This window comes from Platichthys flesus, chromosome 9 (genome assembly GCF_949316205.1).
Source record: "Platichthys flesus chromosome 9, fPlaFle2.1, whole genome shotgun sequence".
Taxonomy (NCBI): domain Eukaryota; kingdom Metazoa; phylum Chordata; class Actinopteri; order Pleuronectiformes; family Pleuronectidae; genus Platichthys; species Platichthys flesus.
This window is the reverse complement of record NC_084953.1, coordinates 5048755-5060338: the sequence shown is the minus strand read 5'-3', so window position 1 is coordinate 5060338 and position 11584 is coordinate 5048755. Positions and strand designations below refer to the sequence as shown.

The window sequence follows — 11584 nt, the reverse complement described above, 5'->3', positions numbered from 1 at the left end:
AGCGGCGAACTACAACAACCTCAAAGTGATGAAGATTGAGATGTTTTCATCTTTTCAATCTTTTAGAATTGTTGTTAAGATTCATTCAGACTCAATTCAATGCACAGGCAATGTTTATTTGATATTTATTATTATTATTTATTCATTTAGTTATTTTTGTTTTGACAATTTATTGTCAACAATAAATATATACAACAATATTCTATTAGAACCAACCCCTATCAGAACCAGACTCATTGAGGGCGGTCGTCTGCCTCGACTATTGGGTTCTGAGTCGAGAAAAAAGGGGAGGAGAGGAGTGATGGCTGGAAAAGAGGGGAGAAAAGAGAGAGATAGAGGGTGAGGAGGAGAGAGAGACCAGGAACCGTTGTGTAACGATCAGTTTTCAGCTCTGACCAACTAGTTGTGATAAGGTGAGAATGATGAGAATGATAATTATGGATTATGGATCATTGTTAATTATAGCAGCATAATTCTTATAATAATAATAACAGTTATTGTTGTTTATCTTTATATTCATCATCATTTATGTATACATATATATTTTTTATGTTATATTCCCTTTGTTGTGATGCCTGGTGAATTTTCTATTATTGCCCATGTTTTAGTATTTGAATGGATAAGATGTCCGTCTGAAAAGTAAAAGCAATTGTCGCACATGGAACCTGCATCAATCTACCACATTCTTGTTTAAAGGTCTCACTCATTGTCTCCTCAATGATGGCAATGAAGAAGTGACTCAATAACCAGTATATACTCATATAGATATGTATATGTATATGTCTATTTGTATATGTCACAATACAAATTCTATTAAAGTGTACATTCAAGCATTGTCTTTTTAATTCAACTACACACACTCACTTGTGGATAAAAGGTTTCATTTAATTGTTTGACAACTTGTTTATTATTTACACATCAGCATCCGACTGAATCCGCCACAGACTTTATATAATTACACTTTGTTCAAGGTAATATAAGTTAAGGATATGAAATGACTGAGTTGTGTGTGTGTGTGTGTGTGTGTGTGTGTTTGTGTGTGTGTATTCTAACTCTGGCTTATGGTAGCTGCCAGTCCAACACACAAACACACCTTAAGAACATAAATACTTCTTCAGACTGAGTTGTGGTTGACCAAGTATTTCTCTCTGAGTATAATTTACTGTGATACAGTGATGTGAGCAAAAAAAAGGATATAAATAAACATACAGTATGCTGTCAATATATACACAGGAAATGCAAAAACTCGCTGATGACTAATTGTGTGTTGCAGCACCAATGGTAGGTTTCCCCTGAACAACCTGCCACATAGACGGAAAAGCTACAAAAATATGTGGTGTATCAAAAAAGCAAAAAAAACAAAAACTGGTTCATAAATTAGAAATGACCAAATCAACATAGGTACTTGTACAATTGAACACATCTTGATGTAACCGGTACATACAACACGAAAAAGGCAAAACGGACTAACTCGACATTAGCGACTATTCTAGAAAAAGCAAATGAGCGGGTAGAGGTAGAGCTCCATCCGTCAGGATGAGCAGGTCCGACTGAGCGGGACTGAAACACATGTCATGAAAAACAATGTAAAATAAGGCCTTTGATTGGAAAAAAATGAACTATTCAAAAGTCACACGTTATCATCCACATGCTATTGCACTCATATAAACCTTTAGTTGGACAGTGCTCCTGTGTCGAGGCCTGGCACGCTCCTTCGGGTTCGGCCCCTGTGTAGGATGGTGTGTGTTTGTGTGTGTGTTTTGGGGGTTCGGACCGGCGGCGGCTTAGTGAGGCCCGGCCCTGTGGTCAGGGACTAACGTGGGTCCATGTACAGCCGACCTAAGCACCATTTGACTGCAAATTAAAACAAACAAAAAAAGTAGGCTACACATGTATTTGATAAATATTGTTATACACGGTTCTCTTCTTGGATTCTTGGCCTGGATGTTCCAAGAGATCGAGTTCCTGAAGTTCTGCCTTCAGCTGGACACCAAGCGTTTTTGTTACTCTCACAAAAGTCCCATCAACACGCCCCGAGGACGAGGACCGACTCCCGTGGACGCTCTCCCTCAGGCTTGGTCTTCAAGCCTTCAAGCCATTTTGAAACCGCCTTGCATTGACGCAGTTTGATGTGAGGGGGTCAGAGGACGGTGATGCTGGAGTCAGAGGAAGCAGACCGGACCGATTTCGAGATGCTGCTGGCTGTCGGGCGATGATGTGGGTGTGAGTCCCTGCACGTCTACTATCGGGAGCTGACGACTGTCCTGAGTGTGGAAGAGGAAACGTGACTGGTGCCAGCTCCCGTCCTGGATCTGAAAGAGAAAAGAAGGAAAAGCTGAGTCACATGTTTCATATTTTCAATTTTACCACGATGCAACTGTTTGGAAACAACTTTTATTACTCAAGGGACAAAAGTGTTAATTGCCATCAGGACACCAGGGCCTGCTTCTGTGCAAGCCTTGTACCTGCAGCCGATACTAACCCAGCTTGGCTTCTTTACTGTCCGTCAAATTGTCTTATGTTGTCATTCTATTGTCTCTGTTGTCTGTTTCATGGGACGTGCTTTGTGGGGATATAAATGTGCAGTGTTGTGAAACTGAGTCTGGACGTTTATTGTTCCCTTTGGCAATTAACAAATAAATAACAGAAATATTAAAACTAGGGTAGGAGCGATACTGGATTTTTGGGGCTTATGTATTGGCTGATAGTTTTTAGATTAATTTGTTCGAGTTGTATTTGAAAAGGTTTAAACATGAAGTCAATCGCCATCAAGCTAATTTTTATGAATTATGTTCTGTAAAAAATGATTGAACATATTTATCGGTATCACTTTATGTTTGAAAGATCAACGTAAATCAACGATGACATCTTGTAACAATCAGGCTCTAAATAAATGAACTTTTACATCCTTCATCATAACAACAGCTGTACAGTCAAACCACCTCAATCCAAATCTCCTTACGGCCTGATTTCCATAAACATAATCAGAGCGAGGGGACATTCCAGGATTAGGAGTAGGAGCCACTCGTTTGTCCTTCCTGTTACCTTGCACTCGTCTTGCAGCACATGTGGTTCGAGTAGCGTGTCTTTCTCGAACGCCTGTTTGTTCCAGCCACGGAACAGCAGAGTGATGTCTTCGTGGTGTACCGGCCCGGTGGAGGTGAAGCCGTCTGCGGGGACGTTGGGTGGATCGTTCAGGCAGTGGAGCGTGATGCTGTGTCTGGCCTCAGTGCTTAACAGGTGAAGGAATTTCATTTGGACTTTGCCGACACCGAACGCCATCTGTGGAGGAAAGAGTATAAGTGTGATCAATCTGTAATTAGAGTTGTCTCATGTTAAAGACTTGGAAAATGTACACAACATAGAGTTCACAATACAGAGGATTTCTGATTCAAAACCTTTGGGATGTATTCAACTGAGGGAAAAGCTCTAAGAATCAGACATGGGAGAAAACATGTTTTCTATCCCCATGATTCAAAAACATGTTATTAAACATCGTTCATTCCCTTTCCCAGCATCTTGAAAGTTAGAAGTGTTGTTTGACTTTTTACACTAAGTTCTTTTTGGTTTGGCCTGGGTGGAGATCCGAGCTCAGTGCAGCTGTTACCTTATTCGGGGCCAGTGGATGTAAACAGGTCTGTCCTCCTGCGGTGAAGTTACAGAAGACCCTGAAGGCATCAGAAGTGCAGCCCAGATTGGGATCAGCCCAGAACCAACCTGCAGGTTCCCATTCAGACAGAAGGAAAAGAACAAGGAGAACAAGATTGTGTTTATTAAAAGGTTTTTTATATAAATAAAAAGTTGCACGGAACCAGTTAGTGGAGTCTCTCACCATCTTGGACTTTGTGTTGACATTCCAGCAGATCCTTGCAGACGCGAGCCGGGTTCTCCCTGGTGCCCAGAGGCCTTTTGATGCTCTCGATCACACTGCTCAGATACTGAAGGGTCTGCAGGATCTCCGTGTTCTGGTCGGGCAGGCTCACCTCTGTGTTCTGGAAACTCTGGTAAAACACGGTGAAATGGTAAATGCTCTGTTTTCTAGTCCTGATGACCCATTCACACACACACAAACACACACACACACATTCAGACAGTACATCTATTTGCAGCACTTTCTCTATGAGAAGGGGCATTTTGGGGTCCAGGGTCTTGCCCAAGGACACTTCAGCATGCAGACTAGGTAAGACTGGGATGGACCTGCCAACCTTCTGGTTAGAGCAATGACAAATTTAATAGGAGGGAAACCCAGCCATCAATCTGCCAACTTGTTTACCATCCATCCAACAATATGATCAAGCAGCTGACAAAGAATCAGTGTCTCACCTCTGTCCTGGGGTCAGCATGAGAGTCGGATCGACCGTAGAACACAGAGTCGTCATATATCCGCCTCTGTGGGGTGAATATCATGGTTATCCACACAACACGCTCAGTATCCTGTTCATTATTAAACTGAGAGATTTTAATCCACGGGTTTGTTGATAGTTTACCGAAATCCACACACGTCCAGTTTACAGAGAAAACTTGAGCAGAATCTGAATCCACTTTTAATAACAAGAGGAAAACAGTCAAATGAGTCCTCCATCAATAAACCGTCACATTCCTGACTCCGGCGGGGGGGAAGAATAAGACATTCCACTCAACACAAACAGTGAAGTTATCACATAATGTCTGTAAACAAGACAAGGAGTCCATAAGTCTGAGACCACTGTCCCCTCTGGGACTTCGGGAGCCCTTCATGGTTTTTTCCCTCTGGGTTCTTGGAATTGTTTGAACAGGAAAACGTCATTCTGACACACTTTATCCAGAAGTTATGACGGATTAGAGATGTTAGGATGATGACTGGATGATTTGTTGGCTCATGCGTAATTTAGCAAATAAGCAGCAAAGATTCTCGCGCTGGCTCTCGCACACGATCCTGGCTTTGCTCTGCGGTCGGAGGAACGGATCTTGACAGGAGAAGATCTTGGGTTACAGGACGGGATGGAACAGAAACTCCACACGAAATAACAGTCTCCTCTTCCCTGAGTTGTGGTGTTAAACAACCACCAGTAAGATATTATGTCATTGTGAAGTTGACCTTTGACCGTCTGGGTACAAAATATGACTCATTTCATTAAAAATCTATTGTAATTGACACTTTAACTCTGATTTGACCTTTGGCCGTCAGCCATTAGTGGATGCTTGTGGCAGGTATAACAAAACTCCCTCCAGATGTTCCTGAGATATTCATGGGAATGGGACGGACAAATAATGGACAGACAACCCCCAGAAAACACAACACCTCCAGCCTCAGCTGTCATTGGGCCAGTCTCTTATATGTCTGTCTTTTACATCAGTCTCAAAACAACAGTCCTGCTTCTTCTTCTGGTTCACCCTGACTGTGTGTGTGTGTCATGAAGCACTTACTGTTGGACCGGGAGCTCCAGGGGGTCCCTGAGGTGGGGAAAAGGAAAAAGACCCAGTGAAAAAGGATCCTATTGTTGTTGAGTTCAGTTCACATTCTGGTGTATGGAGTCTGAGTCTCTGTGAAACTACAGTACTGGGAGATGTGTGAGGGCCCACGTGAAGTTAGACAGAAAGAAAGAAGTATTTAGTTTCAGATATGTGTATTTCCATCTAGTTAAAATTAATTGAAATAATTTGAAATCAGAGATTATTCATATAGAACGCTTTCAGTAATTCAAAATTGTCCATGAGGTTTTTATGCAGATGCAAATATCTCTGTGAATTGATCTAAAGTGAAATGAAGCTCATCCACGAATCTTCACAAATAGAAACATCACAGAACTTTAACATTACAGTTTAAACTTGTAGCATCAAACTGAAATGTGATGATGAAGTTCACACTCACTGTGGGTCCTGGATTTCCTTGTGGTCCCTGAGGCCCCTGGAAGTGAGAGGTAGACAGAAAATATTCATTGAAATGGCAAAAAATATGTAAAAAACTGAATTCTCTCTTAACTCGTTTACAATTTCTTTACATCGTGTGGACATTTCGTTAACTTTCTCTGTTCGGGCTGGACATGAGTGGGACTGTGTGTCCTACTGTACGTTGTCCTCTGCTGCCCCCTCTGGCTGATTGAGGATCTGACACCGTTCTGTAGCAGCTACTGTACGAGGGGCAGCTGGACTTTATTAAGTCTGTTTGTGGAGTTTCAGGTAGCTCATGTCAACACACACATACTTGACATCAGTGTCTGAGGGAAAGGGCTCGAAGAAAGGCTCATTGTGTGTTGTGTGGTTGTGTGAATTACAGAGGGCTTTAGAGCTGAGCCGGGAATCACTCTACTGTTTATATTACAGACTGGATATAGACATGAAAATGCGGATTTCACAACGTTCTGACAAGGCATTTCCTTTACAGGGTTTACATGAGTGGGTCGGCAGCGAAGTGTGGGAGACGCTGAGAAACAACCACGACTCAGCGACCGGCCGTCACCTCAGGATGTCATACTAACCGAACTACATTCACCCATTCATACAGTGCATCTAGGCGGGGCGGTGGTCTAGTGGCAGAAACTTGGACTATGGGCAGAGAAGGTCTCTGGTTCGTCTCGGGTTCGACTCCACGGAGAGACAACAGAAGACGAACCTGGATTGATCTGTCCAAAAATCCAAGAGTCTCCCTACCCTGTCTAGTGCCCCTGAGCAAGGCACCTTACTCCCCCAACATCTGCTCCCCGAGCGCCGTACATGGTCGCTCACTGCTCTGTGTGTCCTGCACCAGATGGGTCAAAGGCAGAGGTTAAATTTCCCTACCTGCATGAGTGTGCCTTTGCATGTCTGTGCATGTGTTTGGGACTAATAAATAAATAAATGCATCTTATTCGCAGCACTTTGTTATTCGATGGGGGGCCATTCAGGGTTCAGCATCTTGCCCAAGGACACCTCGGCATGCAGATGGGTCAGACTGGGGATTGAACCGCCGACCTTCAGGTTGAAGGACGACCACTCTACACCTTAACCACAGCCGCCCCCCGTTAGGAGCCAATGCTTTGACAGTGAGGACAGTATATGTACAGTAAATCATTATCATGTCAGTTTGAATCAGACTTTACCATTTCACCGTAGTTTCCTTTTGGACCCCGTGGCCCCTGTGGAAAAGACAAATGAAAGCATGAAGTAATATAAAGTATATCATCACACTGGGGAGAACTTATCTTGTTAAAACACACACACACAGACAATCACACAGACACACACACACACAGAGAAACGTACAGGTTTCCCTATCGGGCCGATCATTCCTTCAGGGCCAACAGGTCCAGAGAATCCCTGAAAGAAACAGTATGATTGAGGCTGAATACTCAAGTTTGTCATGTTTATTTTTTGTTATACGATATATTTGTATTACCAGCAATACTGTGATGTACTGGTTCTGCCTTTCATTCAACTTACCAGAGTTCCCATCGGGCCTTTAGGGCCGGGGAACCCTCGAAATCCAAAATCACCATTCGGCCCCTGTTTGAATTAAGATATGTCAATAACAAAAACAATAAACTCTGATCTTCTATTATCGTTCTGCTCATTGTCACTGAGGTTGTTTAACTGTTGGTTCTCTCCTCAGTGCCTCACCTTTGGTCCTGGAAACCCCTTTAAACCAACCATCCCCAGATCTCCAGATTCTCCCTGCAAGCAGAGAAGAAAACATCACGTCACAGCAGCAGAGGAGCCTCATCTCCTTTTGTACAGCAACACTGGGACTTTATGCATTTGACAAACACCATAAGGAACATACAAGTGTTTTCACGTGTGATTTTCCCATCATATCTTGCTGATCTACACACAGTTGAAAGGCTGTGAGTTGATCTTTAGAAATGTCCATTTTTATTTAAAAAGAACTGGGACACACACACACACTCATCTTCGCGTGTGGAGCGATCCTCAAACCACATTCACACATCCTCCAACACACACACACACACTTTGTGGTTGGGTGGCAGACACTGTGTTTGTACAGCCAGTCAATCACATCCTCCAGACAGCTCCGCTTTCAGCCCCGCGACTTTGGCCGAGAAACTCTATTCGATGAACAGCGTAAGAGGATCTGACCAGAGGGCCTGAGTGCGCTCTCTGTTCCCTGAGCATCAATGGCGATAGCTGGAGGAGGGAGGGGGGGGGGGGGGGGTCTTTTCTCCTCTTCTGAGGAGTTACATAAGTGAAGTTGACCACCTCTTCTCTCAGGTCCCTGGAGTGCGAGGACCTTATATAACTTGCCAGGCACAATGTTTCCATTCCTGGTCTCGCCCGCATAATTTGTTACTGCACTCGGAGCGGAAAAGTGTCAGACACACACTTTATCAACCCTCACCACCGATTGGCCACCGAATCCCCCTGAAGCTATATTTAGAGCAACAAGGACACATTCATAACCCCCCCCCCCCCCGATAAGAATTTGTCTAGGGATGGGGTCGATTTAAAGCCACATTATGCAACAGTTTCACATTGAAATAGAAATATTTTTGATGATACACAGACTTAGCAGAAAGAACAGAGCTCGTTGTTTCTCAGTCTATGAAAGAAACACATTTTCTGCATTACGCAACTTTGTGATAGTCAGCAATTTTCAGATAAACGTTAAAATAATGAAGGTCAAGTTTTAATAATAACAATTTGAGTAGTTTTCCTAGTGCATATTTAACTTTTTTTCCAAACGTATTAATGTCAAATCTTGTAGAACAATTTCAAGTAGATTAGAACATTTGTGTCAATATCCCTATATCTAATAATGATAAATAATAATCCTTTCCACAATCTCCACAAGACTGAATCTTATTTTAAGATATTGTATTTAACCAAGTTTCCTTTAAATCAGAAATGTTCTTATACACTTACTAGTTGTCCTTTGGGTCCCGGGTCACCTGTCCTGCCCTGGTCCCCAGAAGTCCCCTCTATGCCTTTGATTCCTGACGTCCCCCTGTCCCCCGGAAGACCAGACTCCCCCTGAAACGACAGAGGTCATTCAAGGTCACTCAAAATGGTGGCAGGACATATCTTTTTTTCAATAACATTAGATCAATATTTACCTTGTGACCAGTGGGTCCATCTTCTCCAGAAGGTCCAGGAAGTCCAACCTCTCCCCTGGGACCTGGACGTCCAGCAGGTCCCTCGAGTCCCAACAAGCCTCTCTGACCCTGCATGTGCACCACAGTGTATCAGTGTCAAGTGCAAATGTCCAATCCAGTGTGTGACTACATTTAAATACCAAGGGCAAACCATGGGTAGACATTTAAAGACATTTTATCCTTGAGTCTTCATGTAGTTAATATGGTCAAACGTGCTAAACCAGTGGTAATGTCCGTTAAATAAAGAAAAACACAACATTGATCTTAATGTCTTTTTCTAAAGCTGGAATTTTATTAGAAAACTAAATTGCTTGACGATGAATTCCTGTATATGTACATTATAAACATGCCCTCGTGATGTAAAATTTCCTTACATCCCAAACACGTGTGTAAATCATGTCTGCAAACCACAGTGTTCACATCTGCCGGCCTCTGCTTGTAATAACAGCTCTTGACAGCATGCCCCTGAAGTGTGCCCATAAAACTGACTGCCTGTCACCGAGCGGCTCTCGCACACCGCAGACCACCGCGGTTTCCTGCTCCATCAGCATGGTGGTGAGGCGGAGGCGAGAGCGGCTGATATAAGAATAACAGATCGAGGCGGGTCTCCCCCCCCCCCCCCCCCCCCCCACATGCTTCTGTTACTCCATCGCCACGAGGAGAGCGGATAAGTCGGGGGGGATTATACCGTTGGAGGTTCACTGGGCTGATGCCCCTGAACCGGCAGGTGCTGAGAGGCTCTTGCTTGAGAAAACGGCACTGTCACTTTAATAAGGTTTCTCAGAGACTTGAGATTGATCCATCAAAACGTTCACATGCACAGAAGAGCAGGACAGAAGCAAGATTATAGATATTTATTGTTTCAGATTGTTCCCGTGTTTCGTGGCTTTGTGCATAAAATCATAAAATTATAAATGAGTCTTGTGGTAAATGACTAGTGCCTCCATCAATTCCTCTTCTGCATTCCCTCCCTGTTAGTCTTAACTTTTACTAACAAGCTACTCACTGTGCGAATGCATCCAACTGGCAATGTGAGCAGATAATGAGGAAAACTATAAATAAAGGAATATCGGACAGTTATGGGAATCGTGACCAACAAGTGCAATGAGAGGTTTGATGGGAACTGGTTTGCAGGCGGCCATATTCCAGTATCTTTGCCACAGTTGTGTGAGACTGATAATGGAGTTTTCCGACTGAACTCAACGGCTCAGACAGGCTTATTAAAATATCACAAAAAACCATAGAGGCTCACGACTGTTGGCTTAAGAAAACATTTCACAAATAATATGGATAATAGGAAGAATAATTTTTTGAATTCACTGTCTGTGTTTTTTTAAAATGAAATGTACTTTGTGTGATTTAAGAGCTTTCGGAGTTCTGCTTGAAAAGAGACTCTCCCACTTCAGGCCAAAAACATCACAGGCCAAAATTGGATTCACTTGACCTTTACACAGTCATATTGTGTAAATGAAAGCCAGACAGAAGGGACTTGGCCTTCGTGCCTAAAAAATTCAATCCGCTCTGGCTGCATATTTATTTGAATAAACCGAGTGTGTCACAAGCAGAGGAAGCCAATCAAACCAAACAAGACATCTAATGATTAGTCTATCTCCGCCACATGTCTCTGTCTTCTTTTAAAGACATTTCTGGGATTTATCTTTGGTCAAGAGAGAGAGAGAAGATGACGTGTTCCAGCCTCAGCCAGATTCAAACCCGGGCCGCTGTGGTGAAGTCTCAGCCTCGACGATGAAGAGCTTTTTATAATACTACTGATCGTCTTCAACTGATAATACTGAACTCACTCCATCAATACACTTGCTGTAAATGATCAAGTAGTTATATATTTGAGAAAAAACCTGTGACCTCAAGGTCCTCACAAGGTTAAGATGAGGATGTCTCACTGACCACAGGTCTCTGATCGAGGTTCAATCCCGGAGCAAAGCAAATGTCTTCTATAAGCAAATCTTCTGACTATGACCTACATTTATGGTCCAAGGGAATTGAGACGTGGCATAAAACTCCCAATATCTTCACATATTATTTTCTGTCTATGTGGTTATGTTGTCTATTACCTGGCGTCCCTTTAATCCTGGTAGTCCTGTGAAGCCGCTCAGTCCTGTGGGACCGTCGAGCCCTGGGTATCCGATCATTCCCACGAGTCCAGGTGACCCACCACGCCCCTGGAAAAGAAAAATACCTCTCACGGTCAGTGTCAGGCTGTCAGACGTTTACAGATGTAAGAGCAAACAACCGTTCTCACTAGATATCAACATCAAATGATCAACACATGACACTTTTTCTCTAAATAAATGAATTTTGTCAGCATCCACTTACAGATTTCAAGTATTAAAGCACTGAAATGTTTGTAACTTTAAGGAAAGTCAGTTTAGAACAAATTAAAGTACCTAGGCACAAACTACAAAGTAAGGGTGGCTGATGTCGGGCTTATTCTGATACCTGTTACACCAACAATCCAATTCAGCCTATTAACAGTCTGATGGTTTGCGTGAGGTTTCCTG

The 11584-nt window shown here is 43.0% G+C and overlaps 1 protein-coding gene across 1 annotated transcript in view; it reads right to left on the bottom strand.

Moving 5' to 3' along the window:
* Positions 1-864: 864 nt before the first annotated feature.
* The window catches only part of LOC133960791 (collagen alpha-1(XXIV) chain), a 79905-nt gene continuing 69185 nt past the window's right edge, over positions 865-11584 (bottom strand). Inside the window, exons 47-60 of the mRNA XM_062395631.1 lie at positions 11138-11245; positions 9027-9134; positions 8836-8943; positions 7576-7629; positions 7399-7461; positions 7222-7275; positions 7059-7094; positions 5852-5887; positions 5407-5433; positions 4324-4389; positions 3833-4001; positions 3608-3717; positions 3046-3282; positions 865-2312 (exon numbers count right to left, since the gene is read on the bottom strand). Coding sequence (XP_062251615.1) covers positions 2163-2312; positions 3046-3282; positions 3608-3717; positions 3833-4001; positions 4324-4389; positions 5407-5433; positions 5852-5887; positions 7059-7094; positions 7222-7275; positions 7399-7461; positions 7576-7629; positions 8836-8943; positions 9027-9134; positions 11138-11245 — 1326 coding nt within the window. The 3' untranslated portion in view covers positions 865-2162. The remainder of the gene's footprint in view (positions 2313-3045; positions 3283-3607; positions 3718-3832; positions 4002-4323; positions 4390-5406; positions 5434-5851; positions 5888-7058; positions 7095-7221; positions 7276-7398; positions 7462-7575; positions 7630-8835; positions 8944-9026; positions 9135-11137; positions 11246-11584) is intronic.